Raw genomic sequence first — 18471 nt, 5'->3', positions numbered from 1 at the left:
CAAATGAAGTGACAGTGAGCCCTTACAGTGCTAGACCTACTTTTCATCCTTCTCACATGACTCTCTTGTCTTTGTACCCATCATTGCCATTCTCCTGTTGTACCTGTTATAGGACTGGCCTTGATTTATCCTTAAATGCTCAGAACCCTAAAAGACAAAAAGTGAACACAGCAATTCTATAATGGCTGGTTCAGTTTGATCTGTCAGGAGGAGAAGAGGGTCATGTGAATCAGAACAGCTCCTCCACGCTCTCATCTGCTGGGTCAAGTACAGATGTTATCCATTTCCTGTATTTCCATTGCCTGATCTTCATCTGCTTTTGTGTTACAGATTGGGATCTGCGGCCGAACAGGCAGTGGAAAATCCTCCTTCTCTCTTGCATTTTTCAGAATGGTTGACACCTTTGAGGGTAAGATAACACTTTTGTGTGTCACTCAAGCTTAGCTCCTGAAGGTTCTTTGGTAGTCTTTTCCATAACAGCAGCATCTCTGAAGTGTGATATTCAAATCTGCAGGACACACTTTCTGGCCTTGTTTAAAGCTGATATCATCTGTCACCTAACAGCTGTGCCATTTGTAAGCCAGATCAATAAAAATTCTGCTTGATAGAAGCAAAAGTCCAAGAGTGACAGATGACAGCCTTTTGTGCAGTTAAATCACAGCAGTAGGACCAAAGCATAAAAGGGCAAGGTGTTCAAGTGTAATCTGTGCTCAAGGCACAGATGGGATCCACCAGGCCCAAAAAACTCAGCACTTTGGGGTTGCAGCTTGGCCTGCTGCCCTGGAATTTCCTGCCATATTTCCTGCTCTTTTGGCCATGTCCACATGCCTCACAGGGTACATCTCAAAAAGATGTCAGCCGTTTCCCAGCCACATCACCCACAGAGCCCCTATGCGGAGACACAGTTGTACTCAGAGATAAGATTTCATAGTGCTCAACAGTAATTTGGTTTTCTGAAAGGCTTGTTGCCCCTGGTAATTAATCCTTGATTGAAGTAATGTCTGACCCTGTTGTTTGATAGCTGTATACTGATCAAGCAGTTAAGCAGTGTATCTAATCATTCAGAAGGTACTTCAGGCCCCCCGTCTGCTTTCCAGATGAGCTTACTGTCAAGAAGGCTGTGATGGCTTTTTAGCCAAAGCATGTTTCTTTGGTGGAGAAGGGGCTATGTGATACAGTTCCTGCTGTACTGCCTTTCAGCCTGGAAGTGAGCCATGTCTTTGCCAGCAGCTGTGAGGCACAATGAACACACTGTGCCCTTTCTTTTGAATAGGGAGGATTATCATTGATGGTATAGATATCGCCAAGCTGCCCTTACAGACACTGAGATCCAGGCTGTCAATCATCCTCCAGGATCCTATTTTATTCAGTGGAACAATCCGGTGAGTATTAAGCACCAGCAATAAATAAAAAACATGAAATTGCTTCTATGTCATACAATATTAATTATATGTTAGAATTGTACCATATAATGACTTTTATACCAAAGCTTCTCAATTCCAGTCTCCTCAGCTGGAATAGGGAGGATCATTGCCTTCTGTCTGTGCTTTTAATTCACCCCTGCCAGACCAACCTTTCCCCTACCTGAGCCTGGACAGGACACTGTTGGCAGAAGAATCCCATGCCTGGGAAGCAGGGAAAGCCAATATTTTTTCCTCCAGGGTCCAGTGATCAGTTTAGCTCACTGATCAAATACCCATAACCACACAGCATTTCTTGAAACCTTCTCTCTCCTACATCTGTTTTAATCTGTCTGCCTTAATACATGAGATGTAAAAAAATGCAGACTAAAAAATTGCTGTAGACAGAGAGAAAGCAAAGGAAGAACATGAGAATTACTGGGAGCCTGGCCTGGGTTGTTTTTTTTTTTTTTTTTGCATTCTCCTCCTACTTCTCTGAGAAGATGATGTAGTAGAAACAATGGCCAAAAGTTCCAGTTTCCAACAAATGCCCTTCCCTGTGTCTGTGCCATTTACCTTAGGAATAAACAGTACAATCCTCAGTGCACAATTACAGCTCCTGCAGTTTTAGTTTCTACTTAAGTGATTAGAGTTCACTGAAAAGGATACAGGCTTCAGGACGTGCCTGAATAGACCATGATTCATTCACATCAGAAGATGATGTAATTGTATTCCTTTGTTTTATTAATTAATCTATTAAAAAATGCACTTAGGCCAGCATTGAGCCTTCACAACTCATACAGCAGGAGTAAAACATAAAAATAGTGTCATGCACCATTGAATCTTTTATTGTCATTCTACATGCTAATGTAATGTGATGTGAGATTCACATTTGTTACTGTCACTTCTGGGCCACAGCAAGCTAAAATAATGTTCATCTGTCCATAAATCGAAGATTTTTTGAATTGCAGGGAAGGCTTCAATCTCATAATGCAGTATGAAGTTTGATTATTCTGTTAGCATTTCTACAGCAGTGAAGAACAAAGAGACATTGTATTTAAAAGGAGGGAGGGTAAAATCTTGGCCTTTATTAAAATTGAATGTTAATGTAGACTGAGTATAGTCACAGCTTTTTATAGTAAAACATGACATTTATTTTGTTTATACAGAACAAAATAAATTCCAAAACCATAAAGATAGCCACAAAATAGCAAACTTTTCCCTTTCTGCTTAACTGACAGTCAAATTTTCACCTTAATCACATTGGCATAAACATTGATCAAGTCTGGGCAATTCAGTGGATTTATACCACTGATAGATCAGAATCAGGCCCAGACCTTCAGTGTATGAGTCTGATTATCTGCAGGTTTGTTCCTAAGCACACTAAAAGAAGAAATCCATTGCAGCAGTTTCTGTTGACTGATGTTCTTGAATTCCCCCTGCTGCAGGTTTAACTTGGACCCTGAGAAGAAGTGCACTGACAGCATGCTCTGGGAAGCACTGGAAATAGCTCAGCTCAAGCATGTGGTGAAGGCACTCCCTGGGGGCCTAGGTAATGAGACTTCTTTCTGAGAATATTGTTTCCAGCATTCACAGTGTTCCTGTTTCACACTTATTTATTACAAGGGTAGCTTTTGAAGTTTGTGGAAGGTGACAAAAAGTGCCTGCAGGCAAATGTCCTGTATCTGTATAACTCCTTTACCAACTGTACCTGTGGGCAGAATCCTCTTTTTTTCAAATGAATGGCTAAATTATTTTATTTCAGTATGTCTTTGTTTTGAAGCACTGAGGTTTATGGATGTTATGAATTCAAATAAGCTGTCAACAAACCAGGTGTTACCTGGAACACTTTTGTATTTTCCAGTAGTCATGTCCAAGGAGGAAAATTTCTAAAGCTTCAAGGTGTGAATCATTTGGCCATGCAGAAAAAAAAAACCAAACCAAAAAACCCCACCAAACACCTACCATAAAACAAAAACCACCAATTAACCCCCTTAAAATGGTAACTTGTACAGCCCTAGGGTAAAGAAATGATGGATGCTGGTTTGATTGGGGGTGCAGTGTCCTAGACTGCACATGTTTCAGAGGAACTCACTCTTGAACATCTTCAGCTGCTCTGATGTCTAACAGATACAGAGAATATAGGGAGACAAAAGTACTGGTGGTGTTGAACACTGGGAATAAGCAGGCAAAAATGTGTCACCAGCAGCTGTAAGCCTAGGAAATACTACTTTACACTGAAAGTGGGACTGTTTTCCAAGCATATGCTCTATTCTGATCTGACCTTAGTGATTTTCTGTATCACTTCCAGATGCTATAGTCACAGAAGGGGGTGAAAATTTCAGCCAGGGCCAAAGGCAGCTCTTCTGCCTGGCAAGGGCTTTTGTGAGGAAGACTAGCATCTTCATCATGGATGAAGCCACAGCATCTATTGACATGGCAACAGTGAGTTTAAAGTGCTTCTGATTTCTTTTACGTGATATGTGAACTAAAAGATGGAAAGCAATTCTATCTATTCTGTAATATGCTTACACCATAATTAGTTGCAGACATACTTAAAAGCCCAGGTAGTTGTGAGTCACTGCTAACAAATCTAAAGAGCTTTCAAACCATTTTACTAGGGATTGAATAGTTATTCCAGAGCTGATTGCATTAGGAAAATGAAGCATGTTATTTTAATTGGCAGTGGGGTTTCTAAAGTAAACAAAGCTGGAGAAGGTCAGCTGGGATGGTCAGTGAAGGGTGAATTGGCAAGTGACAAGTTTTCCCAGCATGGGTGGCAGGAAGTTATAAGGCTTGAAAGTAGAGGCAAGAAAATAAACACAGACACAGAAAAGACATCCTGGATTATTGCATTAATTGCCTGGAATTTCTAGGCAGATGCTTAGGCACTCAGTAATAGTGCAGTGACTGGGTTTAAGCCAAATAAAATAGTACTTTTTTTCATCTCTTATGTTGTTACAGGAAATATTTCCATTTTCTTTCCACTGTAAGTAAAGAACATAATTGGAGGGGTTTGTTAGTTCAGTAAAATGTTAGTGTTTGAGCTTCAGCAAGGGAACCATAGTGCAGTTGAAACACATTTTGAATTTTGAGTTTTCCTCCTTTGCAATACTTCTCTGAAGAGCACCTAATAACAAATGGAGGTATCTGTGCTCGTGACACTTCCAGGCAGTTTGGAATGCAACAACAGTCTCCTAAATAGCAAAGGATGAGTACTTGTTGAGTGAGAGCTATGTATGCTAAGGCCACCTTAAATATCATCTCCACTGTTAACTATGCCAGGTACAGCACAGTCCCTTGCCTGTCCCTGCCACCCCTTGGTGTTAGATGTCCCCATTGTGCTGGAACATTCCTGGGCTTGCACTGGGGTGAAGGACACACCACAGAGGTGCCAGCATGGGCAGCCTGGCAGCACCCAAATTCACCTTGGGCCTCCTCAGTGTCAGACCGAGGCCAGGACAGCGAGTGTTTGGGGCCAGGGCACAGCTCTGGTGTCTGCTGAGCCCCAGAGGCAATGGCAGGAGAGACCAGGCTCTGGCTTAGTTCAGAAAGGTAGCTCATTTTTCACTTCTGCAATGGATGATAAATAACAGCATGGAATAGTCAGTGGTTACTTACTGAAGCCTTCTTATTCTTCATCTTGTCTATCATGTAACTTCTGTTGTTTGAAAAGCACCAAATGTTGTTCCTTCCCTAGGAGAACATTCTCCAGAAGGTGGTCATGACTGCGTTTGCTGACCGCACTGTGGTTACAATTGCAGTAAGTACAGTCCCTGCTGCCATCCTAGTGCTAACAGGGATCTGAAATGCCCCATTAGTCACTTCTGGTCAGTGTTAATAAATGTGGTAATTGGGCCAGTCATCTTTTTCTTTCTTTAAATAGTGTTAAAATGTAAGCTTTCTTTTCCTTTTTTAAATTTCTTACTTAAATTCATAAGAGTGGCTTCTTAGATGTGTTGCATGATGCTAAGTCAAATTACCTGCAAAGATACATAATCTCAATATGCTCCCTATCTTCTGCTTCCCATTTTAAGCTAATTTAAAATGCCATATACTTTGCTGCAAAATATAAATTTCCTCAAGCTAAAATAATCATTTAACTAAGGACAAGTAAATACACATTTCAGGGAGGTGAAATGAAGTCAGTATGCTTCTTAACATTTGAAAATTCAACATAAGAAGTCTGTGCTCAGGAATCTCTGAGCATCATTTATTTTCACCTAGCAAATGTATAACAGAAGATCTGATTTATCTTATGGTATCCATCCAGTGTGTCATTATAAAAAAGCAAAGGAATCATAACCATGACATTTCCTGATTTCGCTGCATGAAATTCACATTTGCACTGTGTTCTGCATTTATGTATCTTTTTCAGTTTGTTTGGGGACAGGCTGAAAAAGCTTTATTATTCTTTGGCACTCTTAATGTGTTTTAAACTGCACAGTTCAAACAACATATTGGAATAAACTTACTTTGAATATTTTTGCTTACTTCCAATTGTAAATGAGGTTTACAGCAGGTGGGTTTGTATTCAAAACATTCTGTAGTGGAAACAACACGGGGTTTGTGGGATGGGTAGTGGTTTTGGGGGTGTGTTTTGTTTGTTTTGGGTGGGGTTTGTTTGTTTGTGTTGTTGATTTTCAGATGTGGTTTTGTTTTGTCTTGGTTTTGGTGGGGTTTTTTTCCCAGAAAAATTCATGTATTCCTAATTTCTGTTTAGGAAGAATAGGAACAGTAGGAGTTACAGTACTGGCTCTCTGTTATCTTCTATGTTACTCACAATTACCAGGGTGGCAGCACTGATTGTGTTACACTGAAAGACATCAGGCAAGGGCAGCAAATTCAGCTGGAATGTGATATTTCAGTCCCCTGCCCCTGCCTGTGGAATGGATAAATGTCATAGAAACTGCAGAATATATGAGATTTGTAGATGCCATCAGTGATTCTTTTATAGAAAATCTGGCTAGGAAAGCCTGAGAAGGAAATACAAGAGTTGTTTTGATACTGAGGATGCCCAAGACTTGATTAGGAACCTTATGGGTGAAGAGCAGCTGTGTAACAGAAACCATAATATTCTGAGATTAAATATCCCTGAGGGAGTGAAGCAGATCCAAAAAAATCTCATGCAGTTACAGTTAACATGAAAAAGTGGAATTCTGTCAGTATGAAGAGGCTTATAAAAAACTAAACCCAAAAATAAATGGTAGGGGGAAAAAAACTAAAAGAAGCAGTAAATGAGATGGAATCTGACAGGGATTATGGAAATTACTGAAGCATTTTATTTAAAAAGAAGATGGAAACAATGTATGCTATTTGTTTAGGTAATGCTTGAGTTAGGATAGAAAAATGTGGTATGGACAAAGAAATAAAAAAGATTATTAGGAACAAGAAGGCTGAAGTCAGAGTCCATAGTTCACACATACCTTGAATACTGTGTGCAGTTCCAGTCTCCTTTTGCCCAGAATAACACATTGCAAGTGAAAAATGCTGAGAAGCACAGGATGATTTTGGAGGTGTTGGATTTGCTCCTGGAAGGGAGCAGCTGAGCAGGCTGGGGCCCTTGTGTGAGGAAGAAGGACAATGTAAGGACAGGAGGGAGAGGTCTGCAAAGTCACAGGCAAGGGGTGTCAGGTGAAACTCTGAGCCACACGGCCCAGAGCACACAGAACAGGGAGTGCTTGTTCATACAGTGGCGAGGAAGTATGGAAAAGCCTTTTCCAAAGGATATGGGTGCAAAATGGTTGTGCAAGCTCAGAAGATGTGGCCCAAGTCTTGTAAAATTGACTGGATCAGCTTTCTACATAGACAAACCACACTAAACTCAGGAGCCACCCCAGACCCAGATACAATCCAAGAGTGGGAGAATTCCCAACTTCCCACTGGCACATCCACACTCAGTTGCCCAGTTCCTGCTCTGCCTGGCTGCCTTCTTTTGGCTGCACTTGGGAGCAGGACTCTGGGCTGGGGATATTGTAAAGGAAACTCATAGGACTCCTCATACTCAAGTACCTGTGTAGTTTTTAGGTACTTGAGTATCCACCTGGCTCTTGGTCTGTATATTTATCTGCACTGTTTACACAGAAATTAGGATGAAAAGTAGGATAAGTTGCCTTAATCAAACTTGAACTTGATAGGAAAATGAATTTGTGGGAGTCTGTCTTATCCTGGAATATGTTTAATAGAGAGATACACTGACCTGGCATTTTGTTTATTTGTTTTTCAGCACCGTGTGCACACAATCCTCAATTCAGATTTGGTTATTGTAATGAAGAGAGGGGTTATTTTGGAATATGACAAGCCTGAGGTTCTGCTAGAACAAGAAGACAGTGTCTTTGCTTCTTTTGTACAAGCAGATAAGTAATAAAAATAAATAAAGCATTTTAGAATACAATTTTATTATTTTATAAAAAATGTAAAATACCTGTAAATAAATATTATTTCATAATAAATTGAGCTATTCCTTTTTTAATAAAATGAGCCATTTTTTCCATCCAAAGCATTAATGAATTATCTGTACTTTAACTTTTGGTATACTGCTACTTTTCTTTTTATTTGCTGCCAAAGAATCATGAAATATATTTGCAAAAAACTACATGGGTGAACCACAACAGGATACACATCAAACAAACATGACCAGCATGGAGTTTTTATGTAACTCTCAACCCCCATCATTTATTAACATGTTATTTTTTATGTGTCATAGCCTTACTGTCGATAATGTTCATGACTGACTAAATGCAGAAGGAAAAATGATATACCAAAGGTATCTCTCAAAAGGTTGTATTTCTTTCAATGAAATGACTCTGTAAAGCTTTAATATCTAAATACAACATCTATAAAACATTTTTTATATTGTGGTTTATTGATAGTGCCTGAGTTGTGCCTTAGACTCTCCTTTAATCCTGTCTAGAAATGAAGCACAATCTGATTCCGTCTTTCTGCCCACTGAATACTATTACACTGATTCCAAGCAGGATGGAGGCAGACTCCCAAACTGTGAAGAAGCTGAGGGGAGGCAGGCTGTGATAAAGTATCAGTGTTTATTGTACAGTTTCCAGACCAGTGCAGATGTACCAATTCATCTGGAAATTATCCCTCCAAGTCTGGTAAATAAACAGCATTAAACCTTTCAGTGCAGCTCAGGGCCATGAGAGCTTGACTCATCATCTCCTAGTTTCACATATTTCACCCACTGTCGTGCTGTCTCTAGATTTACTGTGACCCTTACCAATAAATTCTGGACACTAAAGACAACTTTTAGCCACTAAAATTATCCTAATTCAGCTAGACAGCTACTTATCCCTGCCCTGTGACAGTCATTCTGGGACTTTTTCATTAATAGAGGGTTAGAATGTCAATAATGGAAGGCTACAATTAATTTTTCAATTATTTTTGTACAAGTTTACCTTTACCTGATTTTTTTACATAGCAAGTTTACATTTACATCCATGTTTTGTTTTGGTACTTCCCCTATTTGAAGGACTTCTAGTGCTTAGGAGAGCTCTTTATCTTTTGGGTTTTTTGGGTTTTTTTCACTCTTTAGCCTGCTCAATTAGTTTGGAACCTCTTTTTAAAAGCTTTATTTTCTAGAACAAGACACCTCAGTGTTCTCATGGGATCTGTGATATTTTAAACAGAGAGCCAGGGAAAATGAAGAACTGTTGTTGCTGTTTGTGTTACCAGTTGCAGAGCAGAGTATTTGCAGCACATCCCTGCTGTTACTTGGGCAATCATGAAGGGCAGGCAAGTGGCACCAGAGGAGAGTGCAGAATGAACAGATAAAAGTCAGAAGGTAGGATTTGGCTATGCAGATGAAAGGCATCAGCTCTGTCATTGCCTACCACCCTTCAGGAGAGAAAAAGGCAGTTGGGAGCTTTCTCCTCCTCCAGGGAATTGTTTGCTGGGCAGTGTCCAGGAAAGAATGGCTGCAGAACTATTGCAGGGTGTGTTTTCACCCTGGAATGCCAGGCTTCCATTAGGGCTGAGAGAGGAGAAGAGGGAGCAGAAGGGCACAGAGCAGGTTTCTGCCACAGCTGCTGGGCATGCTGTCTCCTGGCTTCCCATTACTGCTCTAAGGCAGCATCTCATCCTGTAAAGGCTTAGGAAAGCACCACTCTGCAGGACTCCCCAAACTCACACTGCAGAGGCTCTGCAGCCCTCTGTGGAAGCTCTCAGGGATTCTAATGGCAAGGGGAGAGATGCAGAGAAGTGAGGTTTGGTGTGCTTGTAATGAAATGTCTGGGATTTGACACTGCAATTTGGGCTTGCTCCTACTCCACAAGCTCCTCCCAGCCTCACCCAGAAGGGAATGCAGGGAGGAAGGGACAGGGGGCTGGACTTTATCCTGCAGCACTAAGAATTTAGAACTCAAAAGTGCAAGTGTCTCATTTCCATTTTAAATGGGGCTTGTAATTCCCAAAGTAGCATTGCAGGAGAGTAGAGTGAGTTCATTCATATACAACAATTACCAATTTTTAATGGTACCCCACTGCTGAATCAATATCTGTGACCAGGGAGGCTCCTGGCTGCCACTGGGACAGGGCATTTCCTCAGCACATTTCAGCTGGTCTTGTTCATGTGGGGCCAGGGAATTCCTGCCCCTAACTCCAAAGGATTAAGGGTCTCACCAGTGACCAGGAGCAGTTCCCAAGAACGTTTTTCTGTGGTGTGAGGCTCGTTGACTTCACCCAAGTCAGCAGACCTCGTTGCCATGAGATGGGCAGCCCAGGAGTCTCTGTTAACCAGGCTCACAAATGTGTTTGTATGGCAGTGAGGCATCACTAAGCAAAGGGCTGTACTGCAGTGGCTGCAAGCCAAGCCAGGCTTTCAGTTTTCCTGAGGGAAAGGACTTGTCCCAGCCCCAAAGGTGTTAGGGGATAGGCTGCCCATGGAGCTGCACCAGAGGTTTTCTTGTTGATTTGTATAAATGCTTCCACCATACAGAAAACTTTACAGGGTTTATTCCCTTGTTTTAGTGTGGCCAGGAAACACAGCAGGGCTCTGCTCATCAGTCCTCTTCCCAGCTCTGCTCCTGCCTCCCCTTGTGGCTTTGCAGAACCAACTCTGATCTCTTTTCTTCTGCCTGCCTCCTCATTTTGCAAGGTGATTCATGAAACTTCATTTCAGACTAACACTGTGTAGCCTCTGAAGCTTTACTCAGCTTCTAAAGGCAGAGTAATAACATGGCAACAACTAAATTTTAATTTGACAGTTATCATAAGATCTTGTTTGATAGCCATTAAAATTAGAATAAATGGAGGGGGGGAGTTTTGAAGTGTAAAACCTATTTTGTGGGTGGAAGAACTTACCCCTCATGATTCAGTACTACAGAGTGGGATTGTTCATTCCTGTGAGCCCAATTGTTTTCAGCAGCTCTTAACACAAATATGTTGGCTCACTCAGAAGATCTGTCACTTTTTTCTTTTAAGTATCTGCCACTTGATCCATAAAGACAGCTCTAGAAATTCTTCAGTAGAAGCCACTGGCTTTGCTGTCCCATCTCAGCCCTTAAGTGCTCAGAGATGAAGGAAAAGAAGTGGTCAATGACAGTCCCATTGCAGAAGTGGAAGCAAGGAAGCACTGCTCTAGAGAGTTCAGGATTCCTGAAAGCAGCGTGGTGAGTGTGCTCATAAATCATCTCTCCCTGGGTCGTTCCTAGCACAGGCCGTGCAGCAATTCACTCTTCCTCCAAAACCCTCGCCCCGACACAGGTTTCTATCCATCCCACGTTCATGGAGGTACCGCCCTCTGGAGGAAAAGCCACAGAATAAAGACCACGCTTAGGAAAGAGTCAGGAAAAACGGCACAAAAGTCAGGACTGCCTCTGGAATCCCTATGTCCATGTCTGCAAGGGTGTAAAATGCTGCCCAGGAGTAGCCTGGTGTTCTACAGCCTGTTTATGCTCACTGCAAAATTCTGGAATAGGACCTGCCACCAGCTGCAGAACTACACATCTGACAAGTAAAACTTCAACCTACTTCATCCTCTTGGGTTATGGGTTCGCTTTTTCATGTTTAGAAAGATAAATGGGGTCTTTTAAAAAGAAAAAAAAACACAACCAAACTCTTTAAAAAAATTAATTGTCATATAAATCATGTAGTTAACAAACTAAAAGTGTAGGTGCAGGTGACATGCACACCAAGGGCACAAAAAGATATGTCCTTGGAGATGACTAGATGAAGGGATGTAGAAGAGAAAGGGCTAGAGAAAGGGCTTAGCCACCTTTGGCTAACTCAGTGGCCTGGCAGCCACGTGCCAGGGCACCTTGTTGCTACTCTAGCTTTATTTATCAAAGCAGCAAGAAAGATGAACCAGATTGGGAAACTGATCCCTCCAAAAGGAATCAATGTGAGCAAGGACATGCCACAATTCATACACAGAAAGTACAAATAGTCCAAAGTAATAGTAAACAATTAATTACAAGACCTATAACAAATTCTCAGAGAGCTCAGGGTGATTACTTCAAACCACTATTCTGAAATCCCTCAGTGGGCTGCTTTAAGCAGCTGTAGGTGGTGGAAGTTACTCTCAACCCCAACTGGCTGATTCCCAGACATCAAGTGGACAATTGCCTTGCCAGGGAATCAGTGCCAAGAGCTGTTTGCAGTGTGTACCAAAGCACTTAGAGCCAAAACTAAAGGAAAAGTTCAGGGACACATGTTGTGCTAAACTAAAAAATAAATAATCACAAATCCATTGGAACTAAAGAAAAAACTCTTATCCAGAATATCCTGGGATGCTGTAAAAACTCCACAGTGTTGATGTCTAAACTGAAATAGAAACAAAATATTGAAACCAGAGGAAATAAACACATCAATGAGAATATTGCTGTTTATACAGCAGCAAAGCCACATCAGAATGTTTTTACATAATGCATCTTGTCAGGAGGACACATCCTCATAGGCATGCCCATGTATGTATTTATACCCACAGACACATCCCAGTGTCCCAAACAGGTTCTAGCTTCCTGCCTCCCTTTGTTGCCTCTTCCGAGGATTTTGATGCCTGTCTGGAAGTTCATGTCACAGGGGGTTAACCCTTTCTGGCCAAATTTTTTTTGCAACTTTTGCTGCCGTGTGGACTGTAGACATTTTCCTGAGAAGCCACAGCTCACACCATTTTCACAGTCTCCTCTCTGCACTAAATACACAAAACAAACAAACAAAAAAATCCTTATTTATTCTAAATAACTCTGGCAGAATTTTAAGTGGGATTGAGCCCCTTTAGTTCCACGTTTTTGTTTAGCCATTATATCCTTGGATTCAGCTTATTCAAGCAAATTTCCTACCATTTCCTGGCGATTTATCAGATGAATGCTTTCCTCCTGCTTACCAAAAGACACACAGGTGAATTTCAGTATTTATTTTTATTATTATTATTATTATTATTATTATTTTTATTTTATTTTATTTTATTTTATTATTTTATTATTATTACTTTATTACTTAAAACATATTATTAGGATGTTGTTATTAAGATATTACTATTGTTATTACTATTATTATTATTATTATTATTATTATTACTATTATTATTACTATCATTTTTATTACTATCATTATTATTCAAATTCCTTCTTTAAAATTGGCCCGTACCTTTTTTCCCCCCGCCCCCATTTCACGGAATAATCACCAGACATGAAGCCACGGCATCCCACAAAGGAGCCCCTGCTAATGGAAGGCAGCAAACCCGTCCTGTATCAAATGTTTACATACAAACCGCGGCCCGAAACCCTTCCCCCGGAGGGAAATTAAAAAAAAAAAAAAAGGAAAGGAGGGTGAAAAGGTAAAGAAACGCCCCCAGCTCCGGCGGGGAGCGCTCCCGGCCCGGCTGCGGCGGCGGGGGCTGCGGCGGCGGCGGCGCTCCCGCTCGGCGCCGGGAGCGGCCGCGCCCCCGAGCCCGCGGCGCTCCCTCGGCCCGGGCGCGCAGAGCCGGCAGCGCGCAGGGGCGCGCAGAGCCCGCGGCAGAGCACAGGGGCGCGCAGAGCCGGCAGCGCACAGAGCCCGCGGAGCACAGGAGCGCGCAGAGCGCACAGGGGCGCGCAGAGCCCGCAGGGCCCCTGGGCCCCCCCGGCTGGCGGGGCGGTGCGGCGGCGGTGGCGGCGGAGCCATGCTCTCGAGGAAGGGCATCATCCCCGAGGAGTACGTGCTGACCCGGCTGGCCGAGGATGTGCCCGATCACGCCCGGTACCGCGCTCGGGAGAGGCGGGCGCGCTTCGTGGGCAAGAACGGCGCCTGCAATGTGGCCCACAAGAACATCCGCGAGCAGGGGCGCTTCCTGCAGGACGTCTTCACCACCCTGGTGGACCTCAAGTGGCCGCACACGCTGCTCATCTTCACCATGTCCTTCCTGTGCAGCTGGCTGCTCTTCGGCATGGTCTGGTGGCTCATCGCCTTCGCGCACGGGGACCTGGACCACAGCACCCGGCTGCAGCGGGACCCCGCCGAGGGGACGGCGGGCTCTGCGGCCGCCTTCGTGCCCTGCGTGACCAGCATCCACTCGTTCACCTCCGCCTTCCTCTTCTCCATCGAGGTGCAGGTGACCATCGGCTTCGGGGGGCGCATGGTGACGGAGGAGTGCCCGGCCGCCATCCTGGTGCTGATCGTGCAGAACATCGTGGGGCTGGTGATCAACGCCATCATGCTGGGCTGCATCTTCATGAAGACGTCGCAGGCGCACCGGCGGGCCGAGACCCTCATCTTCAGCAAGCACGCGGTGATCGCGCTGCGGGAGGGCCGGCTCTGCTTCATGCTCCGGGTGGGCGACCTCCGCAAGAGCATGATCATCAGCGCCACCATCCGCATGCAGGTGGTGAAGAAGACGGCCAGCCTGGAGGGCGAGGTGGTGCCCCTCAACCAGATCGACATCCAGATGGAGAACCCCGTGGGGGGCAACAGCATCTTCCTGGTGTCCCCGCTCATCATCTACCACGTGATAGACAAGAACAGCCCCCTCTACGACATCTCCCCCATGAACCTGCACCACCACGAGGACCTGGAGATCATCGTCATCCTGGAAGGGGTGGTGGAGACCACCGGCATCACCACGCAGGCCAGAACCTCCTACCTGGCGGACGAGATCCTCTGGGGCCAAAGGTTCGTGCCCATCGTGGCGGAGGAGGACGGGCGGTACTCGGTGGACTACTCCAAGTTCGGCAACACGGTGAAAGTGCCCACGCCGTCGTGCACTGCCCGGCAGCTGGAGGAGGACAAGAGCATCATGGACACCATGCCGCTGTCCCCCAGAGGCACCATCAGGAAAAGGTCTGTCAAGCTAAAGCCCAAGTTTACCATAAGCGAGGAGCCTTCCTGATGCCTTCTGACTGGGAAACTCTGTTAGGGCTTTGTGTCTGAATGATCTCATGAACTCAAAACACTGAGGTGGCCTCTTACTTTTTTTTAAAATTCAGGTTGGTAGCACAAGGTATGTTCTGGTGTTATTTATTGTGGGAAAATCTAAAGCTAATTATATTTTTTTAAAGGTGTGAGAGATTTCAAGCAGAACTGGGAGTAGGGAAAATCATGGTCTGCAGCTTTAAATTTCAATTCAGACTATTTAATTGCACGATCATTTTGCCTTGATTCAACTGCAGGTAATGACACATTTTCTCAAAAATAAATGTATATTTATCCTCAGAGATTGCAGGTTTTTTAGGATCTTGCAGTGTTTGCAAGTCAGTAGTTTTTAACTGGTGTTTTTTTTCCTAACTTGAACAATCAATATAGCAAAATAAAATATTAATAATTAATAAAGTAGGCTGGATTTAAATGATAAAAAAAGGGTCAGGCAATGGCAGAAGACCAGATCTGGAAGTGTCTCTATATTATACTGTATGTCTCAAAGAAATTAACTGCTGGATTTGCATCATCCATATTGTGTTGTATGGAGCCACTCCTACCACATGCAGTATGAAATGTATTTGAGTATTTACTTTTGTTTATTTTAAAAGCCGTTACACTTCCAAAATAAAACATTCAGGAATACTTTTTTGTACTGTACATTTCTGAAAGTAAGCAATGCTTTGCCTTTAAAAGGAGTAGCAGATAATATACAGTTGAAATAAATTATTAATAGGAAAATTCTGCATTTTAATTTCAAAATGAAGAGAAGCAACATTCCCTCTCTCCAAGCCACATGGCAATAGGATATTCAGTACAAGAATTAACCTCTCCCTTGGGTCACGGTGAATTCTGCTAGATAATCAGGGAATAAAAATAGAATTACATATTTTGAATGAAAGAACAGTGCTGAATGCTGAAAACATATCTGCATGCAGCAGGGAAAACCTTTTACTCCTTTCCTTTTTGTAAAAGAAACAAAGGTTTTTTGTGCTCAGGGGAAGGAAGGGTGCATAGGACAGCGTGTTCACTCCTGGGATGCTGTGTCAAAAACATTACTGCTGCTGAGGAAGCAATTCCTGCTCCAGTCTCATCCTGAGCTCCCTGTGCAGCTGGTGCCTGCCTTGGCTTTAGCTGGCTCCAGGATCTGTCGTTTGCCAGCAAACAAGGAGCCATGTTCACTCTCTCGGTCCCACGGTGACAACAGGAACAATTCCCCTTCACCCACTCCTGCAAATCCTCTCTGGAGCTCCTGGTAGCAGCAGCAAGTTTATTTATTATTGGGACATGGCACCAGCATTAGCTACAGAGCAAACTGCCCCCAGGTAAAAAACATACAATGTCCAAATGAAACCTATAGAGGCATCACAGAGCTGATCCCACACCTGGTTTTACAGGCTGTGCAGAGAGAACCAAGCTACTTTAAACATCATTATTCAAGGAGGATCTAGTGTCAAGACTTGTGTGCTCTGTAGTTCGCAACAGACACCAAAATCGTTTTTGTTGGCAATAATATGGCAAATTTCTGATGGCTTGTCAGTGTAACTGTATGACACACTCATTCAAAAGGGTAAGAAAACTTCCACAGTGACTGTGGAATATTTTCAGACATCTATAATAGAACTATCAATGTTTGGGTAAAATCAAGTATTGGGTTAAAATGAAAAAAACATTTGTTATGTTTTTGGTGTTTATGTATTTTGGTTTTATGAAGCATTACCAGACTGCTAGTTACAGGAATAAATGCCTGCTCAGTTTCCAAATCCCCAGTACACCTATATTATTCTGTGAACAGCTCTGAAAATGTGAAATGAATTTCACAACAAAATGACAGTAAAATTAGCATTAGCAAGTAGTCAGCAAAGAGAATTTGGAAGGGCACATTTTATATTATAATCATACCCCTCCCCCTGCTTTTTTAAAATAGGGCATGATTAAACGCCTTACGTGATTAAATTTCTTCTGTAAGACCAAGTTGATTTGTCACATTATTTTCTGGCTTTCCCTTTTTCCTGCCCCTGTCTCCCATTGCCTGTCAGAGGGCACCTACAGTAGAGCTCCCTGCATTTCCCAGGCACCTTTGAAAGTTCATTGTTCTTTATCACTTGCCACAAAATCACTGCTCTGTTCTCACAAGAGTCATACACAAAACATTAGTTGGCTTTCCAGTGACTTGAAATCCTTGGCCTGTCCCTGGGTCTCCTTAGTGCCTTATTTCAGTGTGTGAGATGCACCTCAAGGTTCTCTCCTAAAACCACTTCAGCTCTGGCTGCAAATCTTCTCAAGATTTGACCTAAATGTGAAGCAGTTTCAGCAGCAATACCCTGCAACTATTTTCAGGGACTGATGCAAGCTTGTTTTTTGCCCTGGGGAAGTCTGTGAAGGTGAGAGGTGGAAAATTCTCTTTGTTCCCTGTGAGATAGGAGGGGAAGGATGGGAAGAAACAGCTTCTGTTCACTGGGCTGCTGTCAGGAGCATCTTTCATGTCATTTCTTTTTCAAAAATCTGCCTGATTCTTCTGAAGTCTTGCAAACCAAAAAGGATCATAATATTATGAGGAAGGAAGGATTTGTGCTGTTAAGATCACCATAGTGAATTATTTGAAGCAAAAGAGCTGGTGATTTTGAATTTCAGGATTGTTGTGATATAAAATCCTTCTGTTCTTTCACCATTTCAAATATTCAGAAGCATTTTGGGGGCAGAGCAAGGAAGGATGCGTGTATTTATTTTGCACTAAGGATATTCTTTTTGGGAATCCTTTCAATTTGTCACTTACGAGGTATTTGGGAGCACAGGTATCTGAAATGGTGCTCAGAGCTCTCCTTCTGCTGCCCACCCCCATTCTCCGTGGGAAGGCTCTGAGGGAGGCAGCAGTGCCATCATTTGTACACAGAAAAGTCCTCGTTCCCAGCAGTGAGCAAGCACTGTGCTTTCCATGGGTGAACTCAGAAGTGAGTGGGCTTCTCAACTTGCTTTCCCAGCCCGCGTCTCTTTTGGGAGGCGGTGTCACGGTTTGGATCCCGCAGAGCTGTGGCTCCCACGTGTGCTGGGGGCTGTGGGGGCAGCTGGAGGCTGCATCCCCTGCTCAGGGCCTGCCCTGCCCGGGCTGTGCACATGGACACGGGCAGGGAGCCCAGGGAGTGCATGGAATTGCCTGTTGTGTGCTCCAGGAGAGCACGGGCAGTCTGTGCTCACAGGCTCACACTGTTCATTCACTGCTTTTGAGTTTTGGAGCTGCTTGGATGGGAAGCAGGATCACAGAGCTGGTTACTCAGAAAGGGAGGCTGCAGAACACCTGGATGTCACAGCTTTAAAATACTTACAGTGACTGCTGGTGGGCCACTGGGCATCTCAGTACATGTTGCATTTCCTAATGAAATCCAAACATATGTATACCAAATTAGGTTATAACAGGGTCAGAATTTCTGTCTTTGTCCCTCAAGGCACATGATAAGTGCAGTGTTACAGCAGTGTGCTTTGGTGGGACATGGCCCTGTGAAATAGATAGAAGCCAGAAGTGAACTGAAGAGATGGCATTAGAAGGGAAAAGAGAGTCGGGGATACAGAAAAAATACATCTAAAATGCAGAAGTTACACAGTGTGGAGACAATGGCAAGCAGTAATAAACAATTTTATTTTGAAGCGCCAGCAAAGGTGTGACAATGCTCAGATGAGAGATCAAAGCCCTAAAAAGCAGATATGAGAGGCTGCAGTGAGAGTCTTTAACAAGG

General features: G+C 43.3%; 2 protein-coding genes across 2 annotated transcripts in view; both read left to right on the top strand.

Moving 5' to 3' along the window:
• The window catches only part of ABCC8 (ATP binding cassette subfamily C member 8), a 73557-nt gene extending 65309 nt beyond the window's left edge, over positions 1–8248 (top strand). The window contains exons 34-39 of the mRNA XM_054276512.1: positions 331–409; positions 1274–1382; positions 2849–2952; positions 3712–3845; positions 5101–5163; positions 7627–8248. Coding sequence (XP_054132487.1) covers positions 331–409; positions 1274–1382; positions 2849–2952; positions 3712–3845; positions 5101–5163; positions 7627–7764 — 627 coding nt within the window. The 3' untranslated portion in view covers positions 7765–8248. The remainder of the gene's footprint in view (positions 1–330; positions 410–1273; positions 1383–2848; positions 2953–3711; positions 3846–5100; positions 5164–7626) is intronic.
• Positions 8249–13454: 5206 nt separating this feature from the next.
• KCNJ11 (potassium inwardly rectifying channel subfamily J member 11) lies at positions 13455–15385 on the top strand. The gene has a single exon (XM_054275570.1). The coding sequence runs from the start codon at positions 13512–13514 to the stop codon at positions 14712–14714; it is 1203 nt and encodes a 400-aa protein (XP_054131545.1). The 5' UTR covers positions 13455–13511; the 3' UTR covers positions 14715–15385.
• The last annotated feature ends 3086 nt before the right edge of the window (positions 15386–18471 follow it).

The sequence above is a fragment of the Melozone crissalis genome, unplaced genomic scaffold (assembly GCF_028551555.1).
Source record: "Melozone crissalis strain CALT ecotype California unplaced genomic scaffold, PUWL_Pcris_2 ptg000018l_1, whole genome shotgun sequence".
Taxonomy (NCBI): Eukaryota; Metazoa; Chordata; class Aves; order Passeriformes; family Passerellidae; genus Melozone; species Melozone crissalis.
Note: the sequence above shows the minus strand (reverse complement) of the source record. Positions and strands in the feature narration are given on the sequence as shown.

Bases quoted from the DNA above. Each gene is read 5' to 3' on its own strand.
- KCNJ11 (XM_054275570.1), top strand. From the start codon at position 13,512: ATGCTCTCGAGGAAGGGCATCATCCCCGAGGAGTACGTGCTGACCCGG.